The 18,835-nt window shown below is 36.8% G+C and overlaps 1 protein-coding gene across 4 annotated transcripts in view; it reads left to right on the forward strand.

Annotated features, from left to right (window-relative positions):
- The window catches only part of HDAC6 (histone deacetylase 6), a 133,508-nt gene that overhangs the window by 60,280 nt on the left and 54,393 nt on the right, over positions 1 to 18,835 (forward strand). For all 4 annotated transcript variants that reach the window (XM_081756248.1, XM_081756249.1, XM_081756250.1 and 1 more), the window contains 5 exons: positions 2,868 to 2,949; positions 4,625 to 4,712; positions 12,054 to 12,236; positions 13,732 to 13,889; positions 16,296 to 16,491. In XM_081756248.1, the coding sequence (XP_081612374.1) occupies positions 2,868 to 2,949; positions 4,625 to 4,712; positions 12,054 to 12,236; positions 13,732 to 13,889; positions 16,296 to 16,491 (707 nt within the window). The remainder of the gene's footprint in view (positions 1 to 2,867; positions 2,950 to 4,624; positions 4,713 to 12,053; positions 12,237 to 13,731; positions 13,890 to 16,295; positions 16,492 to 18,835) is intronic.

Genomic DNA, 18,835 nt, shown 5'->3' on the forward strand with positions numbered 1-18,835 from the left:
CAGCATAACCGTGGGACGTAAAACAAAGATTTCGTTTCCTTAACAAATAAGAATGACCCGACGTCCTCTGACAGATATACCACACCACGCTGATAACCCAGGAAGATGAACTGCTCGTTCTTCCATAACATGGGGATTATCAGTTGCCCAGTACACACAGTTATGGCTGTTAATGATTCCATTCAATTTAAAAGTCACATTCTCAGATCAAACAATGAAATCAGTCAACTGTTCATTATCATAAATCTTTCACAAAATTGGAGACATCTATCCGGATTGTCCTCATTGATTGTGTGAGGCAGCCTGGGAATGTAGGGTTTCCACTTTGCTTGCTTTAAAATGCGGTGAACACTTGATTTGCTTTCATTCGAATTTTACCATATAAATTTCTGAGGACTTATTGTGAAAGTTTGTAACACTGCTTCCACCCCCGTTTTTTTGTCTGCTACAGATTTCTTTCTGTCACACCGTCCCTTCTTCAGATCACATACAGTTCCTTCCCACTCAAACTTGTCTCGTAATTTCGTAATTGTTACTCATGGCGGTGGCGCAGTGTCAAATTCTGTCCGCCATCGTCTCTGCATTTGTTTAATGTTCTCACATTTCCAGAAACACTTCAAAATCCACTTAAGTTGCTCAAAGGAAAGGTTCCCAGTATCTTGCCAATTACTTATCAGTACTGGCAACTAAACTGAAAATAATACAAAAATAAAACACAGAAATAATAAAAGGAAACAAAAACAAATGAATGGCTACACACAGTAGTCATGAGAGCACCAAATAATAATAATTTGATCAGGTTTTTTTTTTTTTTTTTTTTTAATGCTTTTTCTGTTATTAACATTCAAACAGTGTAAATCCCTTTGTGTAGCACTTTATGTTAGTTTGGGACTTCCACGAGCAGAATTACTCATTACGTATAAAATTTAATCGCAGGGGCTTCAGGACACTGATTTGCTGAGGAGTCCATAATTAAGCTATTACGATGTCACTGTGCAGAAGTTAGTAAAGAGTGAATATGATATAGATAAAAATTCGTTGCTGTATATTTTTTCATATCAATGGTTATCATTTAAGTGTGCATCATACTTTTCCGAAGAAGTCTATTTCGTTTAAAGGGTCGGAAATTATCAACAGGTGTATGGATTTTTGTTCGCACAGAGTGATATAATTTATATTTGACGAGTGTTGCAACTCATGTATAGAAAATGATTCGTTTACATACTTAGTATTCTATAGCCACACTGAAGATAGTATTATCTGCAACTCTTGTTCCAGTATTGTAAACTGTGAAAAATCTAAGAAGAAACTGGTCATTTCAATCGCACCAATTCAGTAAAAATTCAGATAAAAGATTCGGTTTTGGTATCCCATATAACAATTAGTGACAAGAAGAAGCACTAAGAAATCTTCCTGAACAAACTAAAGGAGTTCGATACGCGTTCCTTGTAGTCTTAAAAAATTGATTCATTTGAGTAGAAAACTTGCAAATACTTATTTTCACAATAAGAAAAATACTTAAAGGCTTCCTCGTATGTAAGTTGTTGATGTCCCTGCATATGTAGGGAGATGTAACTCCATACCTAGAGGTCTTGGATTCTACGTTAAATTGAAAATCTGTATCTTGAAAGCGTGATATTGAAAACAGGCGTTAAAAATCGTAAATAAGTAAGTAAAAATTTTGCCGTGTAAAGGAGATATGTGCTAATTTAATTTTTCAACAGGCTGTTCCACATAAATATACTTACCAAATTACGAAAATCCATGGGGGGGGGGGGGGCAGGTGCTTATTGTGTCCTCTGGTTCCGCATGGTGGTCCGGCAACGTAGTTTCCATTGCAAAAAGCTCCGTTAGTGAACTACGGGAGGCATCTTGTTACATTCCTCTTTTGCAGAGAGTCCACTTTTAGTTGTCGCATGCCTCTTACCCAAAGCTCCTTTAAGTAGTTTAAATCCATTGTACTTGCGTCTGGAGGCTTCAAAGTTATCTCGTTGAAACTCACGGCTTATAATCCAATATTTTTCTTTCATATCCTAGTAGAATGAGAGAACGATCTTCAGGTGTGTAATGAAACTTTGACTTCACGGATGCGTACCTTTCATTTCTGTACATTTCTGGTAACCTGCTCATAAATCGTCCTCAGGATCTTTTTCTGGTAGTACTGCGAGTTGATTGTGCAGTTCTTTACCCTGAAAATCTCCAGTTTGCTCCGATGACAGTACCCGATAAGCACCATTAATATATTCGTACGAGCCTCTTTGAATGCTCAAACCGTCTTTTTGAAGCGCTTTGCACCTTGTACGCGATGACTTTTGTTTTCCTGCAGTCAGAAATATACACCTACGTCTTATCCAGTGTAGCGATGTACTAGCACCTTTGGTTTTCAAGATGCCGTTCTTACAGCTTCGTGGCGTTATACTTGTATTCCCGGCGATGGGCAACCCTTTCAAGATTCAGTTGTTGGTGGAAGCGCTATAGATAATTCCCAATGACACATTTAAACGATGCTCTAACAGCTTCCACACTACACTAACAGACGCGTCTGCCCCTGGTTGGGCAAGTTCATTCTGCATGCGAAGGAAAATAATCACGTTTGCTCAAATATACGCGGAACAGCATTTTGTATTTGTAACAAATAAAAATTAAATGACTTTTCCGTAATATTGGATGAGCATCGGACATCTTCGGAGGTAGCAAAATAAATAAGGTAGACTGAATTTCACGATATTTATTCGTAGAAATTCAAACAATAATATAGCTTTTTTTTGTTAAACCTTATTTCTGTTAATGAAAATACCTTTTCACTTTCATATTCCAGATTTGATTTTCAGTGATGAGTAACAAAGAATTTTCGTTTTATGTTTCAGGTACAAAATTGACGTATCCTCGTCATAGAGTGTGCCTTGTGTATGATGAACAAATGTTGAAACATCAAAATGTGGCAGAACCGTAAGTTTTATTATATTCGTAATAATAATGATGGTTTTGTTTTGTTTGCAACTTAATATTTATTTTAAGGACCGAGGTTGTATGAGACCTACTGTTTAATGTGGATTCTAACTACGCGTATTTCCCCGCTGGGAATGAAATTCAAATCATCATCAGAAAAATTGAAAATGCTAAACCATTTGGGCACGAAGTAGTTTATGATGAGATTACATATTTATTGTAATCATAGATAAAGTGATTCATTAAGTTAAGTGGAGACGAAAATAGAAATAGAAGAAAGGTCACAGTCCAGCTATTGACTTCATCATAATATTGTCAACGGCTCTTTACGTGGATATTAAATGTTGTCCACGTAAAGAGAAAACAAAAAAATTGAGAACTTCTCTAAACATTCAAATAGCGATTTGAACGCAAACGTTCCAGCAACAAGTCTTCGCCATCTTCAGTGCTTTTTTTTTAGTTTCTGGCAACAGGAAGTGTTTTATTTACAAGCCACTCGCCATTTGTCAAGGCAGCACTTCATTTGTTACTTTTCACTAGTGTTTTTTGAAGGGGAGAGGCGGAACCGGCGTAAATATTTCGCCGTGGCCCCTTGTTCGTTGTTACAAATCAGTAAGTAGGTCATGAACACTCGTTTTTCCGACTGTTCATTACGCTGTACGCACTTTACTCCAGATTATAATAGAGAAAGCCAGAGACTGATAAGCAATGTGTGACCTTCCGCTGTTGCTCATGCCTACAGATAGCAGTATCGCATATGTATCTGGAGCAACGTACTGGTTCATTTAATAGCATTTTACAATATCAGGCTTTTTTTTTTTTTTCAGTGTTATTGCTTTGTTACATACGTGGTGTTGCAAAACAACACTTGACAACGTTTGGGAGTGATTCCTGTCACCAAGATAAAACAAGAAGTATAGACCCACCTAAGTGCACAAATGCTTCCATTTGGAGTTACAGGCTGCCGGAAACATGAAAAAATGAACTTTAAAGGTCCATAGCTCCAAAAACTATAGGACCTATCGTAGTCGGGTCAAGACTTCAAGGTAGTTGGAGAGTACTTCAAATTGTATGCCCGTAGCCAAACTCCCTTTGTAAAAATTGTTGCGTGAGTACCTTAGGATTTTGAAATATGTATTTTTGGATAGCGCACATATTAGTTCCTTAGTGAAGTTTTGACCTGACTACGGTAGGTCCCATAGTATTGTAGCTATTAAGCTTTTAAATTAATTTTTTCATGTTTTCGGTAGCCTATAACACCGAAAGAAAGCATTTATTCTCCCAGGTTGGTCTATACTTTTTGTCTTACCTTGGTGTCAGAAATCACTTCTCGAATGTTGTCCGTGTTGTTTTGAAACACCCTGTATACTTACTGAATTTCTATAAAGTGATAGGTGAACTTCTGTATTGAATATCTCCTGATTGTGCTCTGTAGAACAGCGAAGTGTAGATAAATACAAAAGAAAGATATAAAGATTGGTGTGATGAGGAAATAAGAGAAACAGGCGTATCTCAGACTATAAAAACTGTATTTGTTCACCACGACTATGCACATGTTTTGGAATTTAATCATTGTTTCACTACTAATAAGCGCTATCTTATGAATTCCATACTAAAAATATTTCTCGAAAGAAGTTTGTATTTAACTATATTAATATTACACTTATTTTTTCAGTGAACATCCTGAGAGACCAGAAAGAATTTCCCAAATTTATTTTCGACATCAAGAGTATGGTCTTATAGAAAGGTGTCACAGACTAAAGGTAAATTATTTGTCTTATAGTTCCATATTTTTAAGTGTTGTAGAACATAAAGCGTAAGAGAATAATAACACATTTCTTCGGGCTTACGTTTGTGGTGTTTAGAAATGTGGGTATTGAGTAAAATGATTCGGTTATCAATATATAAAACTATTTTTTCCATCAAAATCGCAACCTGTCATAGATACCTGTGTGATGAAAGGGACATCAAATTAACCATCAAAATTGCAAATTTGGAGTAAAGTATTGGCCAGACACTACAAATATTTTTGTAATATATTTTTATTTATTTAATTGAAAAAATCTTACCTTCGTTGCTATAGGTATGAAAAATTAAGGGAAAAACAATTATTATAAAGTAACATAATAAAAGTTTTGTTAATATGTATTGCATTTATTTTCAGTATGGCTAATAATCAAACTCGATGCTCCAGTTCTACCTATAATCGATGGTATGCTTAAATTCCACAAAAAAGGAATCTCTATTAAACTTATTATATGTGGTCGTTTTCACCCTATATGTAAGCTATCGAAGTGATTGTAAATACATTTCGAAAAAATAACCTCTAAATTTAAATTTGTAATTGACAGTAGTATTGAAGCAAAAAGAGAAATATACTCATTGATTAATATTTTACATACCTGGTATAGTGGTTCCCGAGTAGGTAGAGATGCATTTTTTTTTTTCATATGACGTATTATCGATTTAATATCCCCGGTCACGGAGACTGTAACTTCCTATAAATAACTATAAATTTCATTTAAAATTGACAGACAGGCTCCATGTTGATTGTGTACATGTTAATGAGTATGCACGCGCCTATAGCGGAAGATATATCTTGTGAGTATAACAGAACATTTAAACCAGTTGGTAGTTCGTTCTAATTTACAGTAAAATATAAGGCATTAATTACCTGTCTGAAGTTTTAAATGTTAAATGGTAGTACATGTGAAATGAAGTGAAATTGTATCAATTATTTGCAGTGGCCTAGTTGTATATTTGTGTAGCCACTAGGGTTGTGGGAGCCTAGTGGGTTTTATTACGTTGAAAGCCGTTTTCCTACTTAAAATACTACTTAAGCTCTCATATTCTATTGTACACATTTGAAATGAAACTATGGATATTCCTTGTCGCACAAAAGGGAATCCTTGAAGACCCATCGGCATTTCGTGAAACACTTTGCACTTGCATATAATTTCGATGATTAGAATGGAGGAACTTGGCAAGTTTGTAGCAAAGAGATTGGTAATTTTATAGAATAGGTATAAAATCGCCTATTACATTCAGGATTCAAAAGCCAGCCGTCCTGGCTTTTTTTTTTTTTTTTTTTTTTTTTTTTTTTTTTTTTTTTTTAAGATTACTTAAAACATGCTAGTTAAATACTAGGATAGTATCTCAAGTCAGGAGCTAGAGATGATAAAAAGCGGCTGTATTAATCCTTCTGACACACTCTGTGTCATGCACACGTGTCATTTGTCATCCCCTAACATCATAAGATTAGCGAAACAGCTAACACAAAGCTTAAAAACCATTTCGAAGAAGGGCAGTCGAGAGAACACATCCAGTTTACTATTGAGTTACAGACACAATATAGCAATATTTCAACCACCTATCATACTGTGGCCGTCATCAGGGTTTCAGTTCTTCTTTTCTTCCTCTAGGTTATCATATCATTTTAAATATAAAGTATAATTCTAAGACAGAAGTAAAGAAGAGGTAGAAAATTCGTACATCCATATGCAGGAAGATTCTGAAATCCTGATGCCGGCTTCAGTATAACACTAGGGTGGGTCGTTTTGCCACTTTTTTTTCGGAACGAAATGTAATACCTGGCAAAAGTGGCCCACCCACATGGACATTACAGGCATAGATTTTTTTCAAATCAGATAATATCTTCTGTGAGAACTATTGCCTCAAAGTTTCAAAATTTCACTGAAAATTACAAAAAATACCAAAATTGTTCATTACTTTTAGTTATGTTAAAGTAAACATATTTTTGGATTTATACATGCCAGATGCTATGAAAACTGACATTCAGGTCTCAAAATGCAAGTTATATGCCGCTGCGGTAAGATAGGGGTGTCTCCTCTGGGGCCGGCGTAGGGGCAAATTTAATATAATTAGTCGTTTCTACAACTATTTTCGTCTTTGCCTTTTTCTTCTACTGGTGGCTCATAGTGGTAGCAGAGCATTGTTATTTTTCACCATGACACTCCCACCTCTCCACCTCATAATACTGCAACGCCCTTCTCCTGTCCTGATCTGCGTAACTCAGCGTCACTATCAGGAACGAGCCGGATACGCTTCAAATTGGGCGCCATTTCTCAAACGCCTTTTTTTTTTCTGTTGCCTTCAGCTTATATGAATTGGCCGTTGTTAAACACTATTTTCACAGAAAATTCTGTATTTCTTTTTTTTAAAAAGTCAATATTATTTATTATATCACAAAAATGACTTCAGTGACAATGAATCAGACCTTGAAGAGAAAGCAGAGGAAGGCTCTTCTGAGGAAGAGACAAAACCCAAAGACAGAACATCTAAACCGAAGCTAGATTTGACTGAAACTTATGATTGCTCAGAGATATAATGTAAGCGAAAGGACTGCGGCTTATATAACATCAACTGTGCTTCAGGCAGCTTTAAAGGTTGGAATTATAACTTCTCAACAATCTAGCAACATAACTCTTCGTTAATTGTGGATAGGAGCAAAATAAGGCGTGCGAAACTTAAAGTTGCTCGGAATTTAAAAGAAAGTTCTAGAAATGATGATCCCATTAAAAGTCTATACTTTGATGGTCAAAGGTGAGACACTAAAACACGCAGGCATCGTTAGAGAAGAGTACTTATCACTTGTTGCTGAACCTAACTCTCAATACGTTGGTGACGTGACACCATCCTCTGGCTCTGGCCATGACGAGACCACGGCTATTTTCGAGTACATCATGAACCAAATCGAAGGTGGCTTTGATGAAGTTGAGGTTCTTGGGTTGATGGAACAAACACTAACACTGGTTGGAAGGGAGGTATTCGTCGAAATTTAAAGGAACTATCAGGCTATTTGTCTCTTGCATTTTATTAACTGCTTTTCCGAGCTCTCTCCACGCATATTGGCACTAATTCAAGCCCCTATTCTTACACAGGTCCCATAGGTTCAAAACTATCTGACTGTGAAAAGCTTCCAGTGGTGTTATTCAAACCAATAAAATGTGACTTACCTCATCATAGCCAGAAGAGCTCAGAAAACTCAGTAAAGACCTGAGATACTTATCTCTCGTCTTCCATTGCTAATGGTCCTCGTCACGTCTTTGAGACCATTCATAGGTGTAGATACTTACCAAATGAATACCAGGTTGTAATCCGTTCATCCAGTCAGATGAATGCATTTCTCGCACTCCCAGAGAATGTTCTTTTTGCCATGATGACTGATGGTCTACTTGCTGTCCGACAAAATGCATTACATAAGATTCTTAGTGCTCGAAAACACGAAGCAGAGAATCTTCATAACACTATTAGATATAACATCATTCCCAGACTGAATTTTGAAGCGAAAGATTACACTGAAATGATCTTTTGGGAAAGCACTGATGTTTCAATAACTGTACCACAAGTTCTAAGGACGGTATCAATCAAATAGCTCATGGACAAACTTTCAGTTTCTGACAACACTGAACCAGAATAGTTCTCCACCGTCTATCCATGCCACTCAATGGCAGTAGAACGGATAGTGAAATTAGTCACTGAAGCAGCCTCCAGAGTATGTGGCAGTGATACTAGGGCCGAGATGATCAGGTCAACCTTACTTTCTAGGCAAGCTGTGTCTAAATTTCAATCAAAGTCCCAATTTGTGACAATTTTTCCTGACAGTGACGAATTGGATTAGTTCATCCGTCCCTATATATGGTTGGTTGGTTGGGTAGGGCTGGCGCAGGAGCCCTAGGTACAGCCACCTCAACGTGGTAGACTCTGGGACGCTTGGACAGGCTATATATGACCAGGTGAGCGTGGGCTTGCACAGCCGCTTAAATGTACTGAATTTGGCCCCTTTTCTGGACCCAGAGGAGGCACCCCTATCCCCCCAAGGGCACATAACAGGCATTTTTATACTTGAATGTCAGTTTTCTAAGCAACTGACATGTATTTAAGCAAAAAATGTTTACTTTAACATAACTAAAATTCATGAAGAACTTTGGTATTTTTTCTAATTTTTAGTGAAATTTTGAAACTTTGAGGCGATAGTTCTCACAGAAGATATTATCCATTTTGAAAAAAAATCTATACCTATACTATCTGTGTGGGTGGTCCACTTTTGCCAGGTATTACATTTCGTTCCGAAAAAAAAAAGTGGTAAAACGCTGCACCCTAGTATAACACTGGTATGCGTTTTGATACTTTTTTCAGCTTCAGAAACGTAACTATCTGTTATTTGTCAATTCGAACATTCTGATCACAAATGTGAAAACCGTTTTTCCGTATCAGGTCAGGTTTTTATATAAAATAAAAAATAAAATTGTATGTAAAATGTGGAAATTTTACTATATACATAGCAAACAAAATACAAGATACTTTCCACATGTCAAAATACAGGTTCTACCTTTGCTATAAAATAAAAGAACACTTGAAATATTCCTTACTACACAAGTAATACAGTATAATAACATTGTTAACACTGCTTACGGCACGTGTGATACTTAAAAATAACAATGGCTTCACTGTTTTTGTTTATAACCCTCATAACAAAAGTAGCAGTCTGTTGAGTGGTCATGCGGTTCCATTCAATACATTCGAATTCCAAAACGCCAAACATTTTCTTTTTCCATGTCACCACTGATTGATATTAACAGAACACGTGGTACACACTATTTTAGGAGCTCACGGTTTATTTTGATCCTCTACGTAAACTCCAAATCATGCGTAGTAACATTGTTTGTAGTGTGCAGTAATGTTTCTCCTTTGTTTTCTGGGAGTGTAGAGTCCCCCACGACATAGTCTTAATCAAACTATAACTGCGGGAACAGAGTCAACATATATCAAAGCACAGCAACACACCACTTCTCGTGAACTGAGGCTGACTGATACCGTTGCACGTGCTTCACAAGTGAAAAAAAGCAATATGTGGCACTATTAGGCGGTCTTATTTGCAATTACCAGATGTAAATCAACCCGTTCGGGGCTAATATAGCGATATTTCGAAAAGTCTTCATGTTTTTAAATGACGTGTAACTGGTGACAACGGGAGTGCTTTTCGTTCATAACTTGACTCAACTGATATGCATACATGCTTACGTTCCTCGAAGCAAGATAGTCGCATACCAGTATAATAGGTAGTTGAAATATAGTGGGTTTTTGTGAAAATAAACGCAATTAGATGTAATGAAGCTTTTATTTTATTGCATATTAATACAAATTACGTAAAAATAAAATCTCTGTAACATTATAATATAGTCTTACTTTACTATATCTTCTGTATTGTCAACCTGGGTTGTTAGTCCTTTAAAATTGCTGGATCCAGATAGGTAGCATTAGCTCAGTATACATCCTACATTACCTGTATTGCTAATGTTAAACGAGGGGGGCGCGGTGGCTCAGTGGTAGAGCGTTCACCTCTGGTGCTTGGGGTCCCGGGTTCGATCCCAGCCCCCGCCAAGTGAACTTTGTGGTGGACAAACACCGTGCTCGTGGGTTTTCTCGGGGTTCTCCCGTTTCCTCCCACTTTCTTCATTCCACCATTTTCACTCATCTCTCATAATCACCGTCTCCTTTAGCCTAACCGGCATAACCGTGGGACGTAAAACTTAAAGATTTCATTTCATTTCATTTTAATGTTAAACGAACGCACCAAAAATTTACTGTGAGGTACCTTGGGGATCTCCACCGCTGTTTTGAGGAAAACAGAACCGTGTGTGTAAAACAGAAACACAATTTAAAGTAGTATTTAACATGTATTTTGTCTCATCTTTATTGTGTATAAGTGTATGTTCGTGTAGCGAAATGCCTGGTATGTTACTCTAAAGTGTTTGACAATTCTCAGGCTAAAAGAGGAGAGGTTAACTGGATCATACCTGAGTAGTTGATGTCGATCAAAATCAGGAAGTCCACTGATGATTACAGCTGTCTTTGTTGTACATAATATCAGTCGATCAGAATAACTTTGGCGAATACTTGATTCTGAACTTTAATAAGATTTTGCTACGGTAAACTAGCCTAATAGCTCTCCAACAACTATTCCAAAACTCTTTATTCCGTGACTGCCCTCTACTGACTCTTGACGAAATAAACTGAAGCATTTATACAACAAAAGGTGCTTATACTGCAGCTCGTGCCTCCCAAAATTCAGGCCGAAATCATTATACGTGTGTATGAAATTTCTCTGAAGATGTCTTAGTTAATCAATACTACTTAAAGATTGAGCATCATGTCAGCACTCATAATTTTAACATAACTTATATCACGCTGTCCAGTGCAATGTGTTTTTGTTAACAAGAAAACATACAATTACAAAATGCTTACATTAACAGAAAATCTTTCAGGTAACTTAAACCATTAACAACATTCACAGGATGCTTTTTATGAAATTAAAATACCAAAACAAAAACAAAAACAAACTTTGGTAATCTTTCAAAACTGAGAATTAACATTCATAATATTTCCAACAATGAGATTAAAATACTAAGGCTCCTTGACCACTAGCGTGCGCAGAACATTGGTAATGTGAGTGCCAGATCTAAAGTACCACCATATGGAATGTCGTTCTCCCCCCCCCCTTTCCCCTAAGAAAATATAGCGTCATTGCACCCGACGCTGCGTCGGCGACGCACGGCACACATACAGACGGGAAATAATTTACACGTAATCTCTTCTCACTTTGTAATAATTCTACATAAAAAAAGTTTGTCTAATGGGGGTGCCAAGGCACCCATGGCACCCACGTTGCGCACGCCTATGTCCTTGACAGGATGTAAGTTAATGTGATTTCGGCTGAAAATTATCAGCCTGGATCACGAACATAACGTGAGGTTGTTTTGAAGGTTCTCGAAAGTGCAAGTAATTATATTTCGTTAAGTTTTGCATTTAACAGTTTATATACAAGTCACCCATATAAATTGCTACCTGCTGCCAACATTCTGCTTGTAAATAGCTGTGGAAGTGTGAAATCTGTTTTCTTGTAGAAAGGTAGTGCTCTGCGGTTACCAAAGTCGTACTTAAATTAATGTGTTCATTTCAGATTATTGGCATTTATATATATAAAAAAAGTAAGAAAGTAAATTTGATGTCCACTGTACAAGCTCTCGGAGAGCTTAAGCCTTGTAGTTGAGAATTGATTTCTTTTTTGTTCCGTTGAATAGGCTCGTCAGGTATCCGAAGAGGAACTTCTGCTTGTACATACAAAGGACCACATTGACTTCATGAAAGGATTATCTGGGATGTCGACGAAAGAATTGTCCGATATACAGGAAAAGTTCAATTCGATATATCTACATCCGGATTCGTATCAATCTGCCCTGGTAGCAGCTGGCTCTGTTTTACAGGTAAGCCTTGAGATTCATTTCGTGAAGTATATCCAATACGTATTTAAGGAAGTGGAGTTTAGCAAATTTCTTGGTCTCGAACTGTATTCTTGTGTAGGAAAAGCTGACCTAAACATACGTTAAATAAAATACACTTATTCCTCGGTTTTACGGACCTGGATTTAATTGATTCGGAAGGAACGTACTTAATCTGAGACAACCGTTTCAGTTTGAAAGCCATGATCTTAGACTAAAATGTTGATTTGAATGTAACTAAGTGTATATTGTGTATATATATGAGTATATACGAGGAAGTGATTCGAAAGAAAAAGCAGAATGCTCGATTTGCCATGCGATATCCCATTTTACAGTTTGAGAATCATCAGGCTAAGCTAATGGCCGGACGATCTTCAACATGAAAATCCTCACAACAAGACTGGTCTAGGTATTAACAAAACAGTTCATCTTGGAAGCATAGATTTATATATTTTCAGTGGATATTTCATTTCCTCATTGGAAACTTCATCGGGTTATTGTACTCAGGATAACTAGTCCTGTAAGTTTCTTCTATATTACGACTATTTATAATTGTCAAATAGCAAACTGCAGAAGATGACGTAAAAGTTTTGCTCCCACAAAATTTCTGTTTGTACTTCATTATTGTTGTGAACGGTGTATATTCTTAGTTTTCTGTAATATAGAAGAAATCTACAAGATGTAATCACAAACAGTCGACTGGTTATTCGAGTTATTCAGCGAGGAAGTGAAATATCGTAGTAAAAGGATATAATTCAATGCTTCCAAGGTAAAATTATTTTACTAATTTTGTAATTTAGAAGGCGTTACTATGCATTTTTTAACTGAGATAGATTGATTGATTGATTGACAGCTTAACAGGGAACATTCTGAATACTGATGTTCACAGATGTACACTCATGTCTAAAATTATTGTCGCATGTCTATAAATATGTTATTGTAGGAATATAATTTGATAACGAATTGGCTCGGTATTTCTTATAATGTTAGTATGTGTATAATCGGCAAAGACACATATGTGGCAAATTTCATGTCAAAAGAGCAGTAAATAAAAACAATAAAATGAAAATAAAACTTTCTTGTCCATTTAGCAAGATTTTGTTTTACTCACTCTAATTTTCGTATTTATAATTATTTTCCTATGAAATTTATCACAAATATACATTTCCGGATTATACACATAGTATCAGTATTAAAAGTACCGTGCAAAATCATTATTAAATTATATTCTTACAAGAAGACTGTTATAGATATGCGACAATCATTTTGGACACGAGTGTACCTCGGAATCGAACCGGACTTCCTAGATAGTCAGAAGAGAGTTCCAACACAACTGAGTTATCCTTACTTTTTTTTTTCTTTCTTTCTTTCTTAAGGATGTATGAAATATTTTACATTTACAGAATGGCTTTGTAACATGCAATAACTTTTGAATAATTGTAAAGTGTGTATGTGAAAGTGTTTTTGTATTTTTGTACAGGTTGTGGATTCGGTATTAAACGGTGAGAGCAGATCCGGGGTTGCAATCGTGAGACCTCCTGGGCATCATGCAGAGGAACATGAGCCTTGTGGATTTTGTATATTCAACAATGTTTCTTTAGCAGCAAAATATGCCATTGATATGCATGGATTAAAAAGGTATAGTGGAAAATTTTATTTCAAAAGAACTTTTTTTCAATATTTTTTTTTTCTTGTGTTGTATAATGACGTTTCATTGGATAAGAAATGAAAATAAGTGTTAAAATTTGTTGTGTGTATTACAGAATAGTTCTTAATTATACTGGTTAGCGGAAATGCAGATGCTGAAAGTAAGAAGAAAATTACGTAATATATACAGTATGATCATAAGCTCTGTCACCACTTCAGAAAACAAGAAAAAGTAAACTAGAAAATAAATAATGAAAAACATAAAACGGTGATAGTGAATGAGATAAAATTTGTATTTAAAATAACTTGCCTGGACGCAGCCAGCAACAATGTGGTCAATTTATTAATGGCATCACATGCACTACAGTCATATCTATTTCAACAACTGCTTTTACCAAAGAGATTTTAAATGTTCCAAATCCTTGCGAGGTCTAGCACACATTGTCTCCTCCAAATAGAGCCATATCTTGTAATCCAGAGTATTTAAGTCGCCTTGACGAGGTCTGTTGTAATGGAGTAAGGTAAATGCAATGTGGAACTTGTAATGAAACCATTCTTGAGTCGTTTTTGCCTTGTGAGCTAGCACTGAGTCATTAAACATTATTGCACGAAGGGGTTTAACTCTTTTCGAAAAATATATTCTTGGTGTACTTCAGCCCCAGTTTTGACACCTTTGGGGAAAAAGGTACTTGAGTAGGACCCAAGAAGACACCTAATCAACCATAACAAAAACTCCGACAATGTCCTCACTGGACTAGGAGAATTTGTTCACATTTTACTGAGGTGGTCGTATTATATCATTGTGCTTGTTTAAATATTGTTCAACTATGAACATTTTCTCATCTGTGGTCAAAATTTAGCGATACTTGTGTGAGTACTGCTGCAGGAGTGGATTTGATCTTTCTTGTCGCATTTTAATCAGGGGTTCATTGAAACGATGGCCTCTTCTCCTTCGATTGGCATGCATTCCTAGGACTTCATATATCACTCATTTAACGATTCTGTGAAAATAGCCATAGGTAGTTCGTGTAGTCATAAGTTGCTGCTTCGGGCGGGATTACGGACAGTTCGGATCTTGACTTCTTTAATGACTGCTGATGTCCTAACGGAGAATAGTCTGCTAGTATGAGGCTTATTACTTAGAGATGACATCTCATTATATCTATTTAAATGTTCGATAAATCAGTTCTGGGTAAAGCCATGTTCAGCTTTTCCAGTAAGATAGTTGTTGGAAGGTGTCCGCATTTGTGTAATGCCAAAACTGTCACGAGATCTTCCTCCTTCAATCGACTTTGAATCTGTAACATAGAAAGAAAAACAATGACGCTGTAAGAGCAACCAACATGAGTCTTTCACAACAAAAGTACTTTAATTTTTTTATGTCATTTCTGTATCATGGGTCTCTAGGCACAAGTTTGGGGCAGAACTTATGACCAGACGTGCGTAAAAAAGACCGGAAGATTAGATAATAGAAATCATGGCGACAGATAACTATTTAATGTTTAGAATTAATGTTAGAGATATTAGGCTAATTGTTAAAGAAAACTAATCGGAAAGGTGAAAGTAAAAGGATTTGCAAAAGTAACAACTTACATGGTTTGATATCCACAGAGGTGATACAGCAGTACCATGGTAATTGTAAAAGGAACAGATAAAGCTCAATAAATTGTATTTCCATCTGTAGGATTGGTTTTCAAAATATGGTCTGTAGTCCGAATCTACGAGAAGAAGTCAAAAAGTAAAGGAACTTTTGCAATTTCTCGCACTAGGGTTTGGTAACACTGCTAATATCCAGCCCTGAATTAATGTCGTGTGCAACACTTCTATGCAACGTGTCACTTATTCCCACATTAATCGTTGAAGAGTAGAGGTATAGAGCGAAGAACAGGGAAGAACTTCTTTACGTGACGAGGAAAGATCGGGCAGGCCATCAACATCCATGACTGAGGACAATTTGAAAGTCGAAAAGGGTATGATGATGAAAAACAGATGAATCAGAGTGGACGAAATCGCCAAGCGATTCTCCTGGTTCCAAGCGATTTTCATATGTTTGGACCATTGAAGGAAGCACTCAGGGGAAAAAGATTTGCAACCGAAAAACTTTTTTTTCCGACGAAATAAAAAAAAAAAAAAGAAAAAAAAATGTGAAACGTGGGGAAAAGTGCATTGAACTGCAGGGAGATTATGTAGAAAAATAATGTATGTTTCAGTTTTCTGTCATTAAAGTAAATATACCTTTTCTGTTCCTTTACTTTTTGACATCCCCTCGTACATTTTTCTCTCTCATTAATTCGTTCCTAATTAGATGTCGCCTTTTATTCTAGTAACTAGAGAACTTCAGTGTAGTTTTGACGCTTATATTCAACAATTTTGACGTAATACTTGTGTTTTTCATAGGATCCTCTTGGTGGATTGGGATGTTCATCACGGGAATGGAACTCAGCATGTCTTCCAATCCGATCCACGAGTGCTTTACATCTCGCTTCATCGTTATGATAATGGACGTTTCTTCCCGAGATCTTCGGATGCCAATTATACGGTGACTGGATGTGGAAAAGGAGAAGGATATAATATTAACATCCCATGGAATAAGGCAAGTGAACGTTATTTGTTTTTAATTAAAAAAAGGGATTCACTGTATAGTGTACTAGGGTTGATGGTAACCAGTGCTATAGCTTCCCATTCAGGGCCATTGTTCCAGGTCCCTGCGTCATCAGAAAAAGTAGTTGGGCTCTTCGGAAAAAGTAACAAATTTACTACTGTATTTGTATTAAAATTTTCTACTCATCTCAGTATTTTGTGAATACTATAAGCATCTTTTTTTTTCTTCTTCTTCGATGTATCTCAATAAAGGTGTATTATTTACATGCACCTAAGAAGAAAAATGTTTTATGTCTGAAATGCGAGTTAGTTAATACCATTGGAAACTAAGTATATTATATACATTCAGGTACGTCTGTTATTTTCAAAGTTGTGCATTTTTGAGTACATTTGAGCACTTGGACACAAGTTGTGTAAGGAATCTCAATAATCAAACAAGTAAGAAATAGGAACATGTGAAAATATCGCAATCGACACTCACCAGCCAAAACATTATGTCCACGTACCTAATAACTGGTATATCCTCCTTTGGCTCACACGACAGCAGCAATACGGATTGACACGAAACCAATGTAGCCTTGGTAGTTGGCTGGAGTGATGACGTACCACATCTGTGCTCACAACTCAATTCGTGTAAATTCCGTGAAGGAGGGGGGGGGGGGGAGCGATGAACTTGGATCTGACGTTCAATTACATCCTAAAGGTGTTAAATTGGGTTAAGATCAGGTGATTTGGGAGGCCATTGCAGCAATTTAAATTCACCACTATGCTGTTCGAACCACTACAGTACAACGTTAGCGTTGTGATAAGAAATTTTGTCCTGCTGAGAGATGCCATTGCCAGGTGGAAACATGGCTGACATGATTGCGTGTACGTGATCAGCCATAACATGCCGATAGCTAGACAACGTCACGCAATACTGGGCTCATGGGTGACCCTGTGAAAGTATCCCAAATCATCACAGAGCCACTACCGGTCTGTCGTCGTCCTATGTGAACGTCTCGAGGCGCTGTTATCCTGGAAGATGACCAATTCTGACTCAACCTTCGATGTGATTAAGGCATTTCATGAATCATTGGGTCATGCAACGTTGTGCCATTACTCAGCGGTGTAATGACTAGGCACGTGCCCAGTCCAGTGGTGATCGATGATCCAGTGCAGTTAACATTGTTACACGTGTAGGACGTCTGCTGCGAAGGCCCATTTTTAATAGTATACGGTGCTCAGATACATTTGATCTTCGTCTACTGTTGAAGTTTGCTGTCAAATTGTCATAGTTTCCGCCTTCAGTGACGTCTGGCCGTTCGCACGCCTTGTCGTTTGGTGCTGGTTTCACTGTCCTTCTCCATGATCGTTCCTAGGCATCTGGCTATCACATTCTCTCCCTATCAAACTCTCATATATCACCAGCCTTCCCCGTTTTATGCACAAGTACCACATTCACTGACGGAGTGAGATCCTTGTCACCGGCTGGCGAGCGGTTCTGCTGTATCCCGTGACTGTTATGTCAGCCCAATTACTTCGTTCAAAAAATAGCGGATGTTCATAATAATTTAGCTGGTGTACGTGTATCTGACTTAACCTTTTATACGGCAGTACTTTCTTGTAAAATTCATATAAACCAGTTATGAATTTAGATAGTGGGTGTTCCATATTCAACAAAATAAAATGTTGGTCATCAAAAGGTTTCCGCAGGTGAATGCACCGTTAATTTGCTAGTACTGTATGTACTGTACAATCTGTATATTATGAAATCAATTAGTATTATAATTAAACAATGCGTCCAATAATCAATGGCAGCATATATCATAATTGTCATGTCTATTTCCGCAATTTTTTCCACCAATGCGGATCCTCCTTTTGTATTATTATTATTATTATTATTATTATTATTATTATTATTATTATTATTATTATTATTATTACCCTCACCTCTGGCGCGTAGAGTCTCTGGTGCGATCGTAGCTCCTGCCAAGTAGGCTTTGTGATGGACAAACACCGACCGTGTGTGTGGATTCCTCGAAGTTCTCCCGTTTCCTCCTACTTTCATAATTCATCTATCATTCATCTCCATCATCGTCTTTCATATCCTCGGTGCGTAACATGGGACGTTAAACTAAAAATAAATAAAAATAAAAATACTATTACTACTACTTCTTCCCGATGTTTGATTCTTTTTAGTGGTATATCAGAATCATTAGTATTTGAAAAGCTTAAAGTTGGCGCAATATAATTTATTCATAATGGATTTCGAATTCTAACCTACATCATTGACTGCGCAACTTACTTTTGCTCTCAGGTCCCGCAAATCGACGGGATGACCCTGTTTCCATGTA

The sequence above is a fragment of the Thermobia domestica genome, chromosome 4 (assembly GCF_964235325.1).
Source record: "Thermobia domestica chromosome 4, izTheDome1.hap1.1, whole genome shotgun sequence".
NCBI classification, from domain to species: Eukaryota; Metazoa; Arthropoda; class Insecta; order Zygentoma; family Lepismatidae; genus Thermobia; species Thermobia domestica.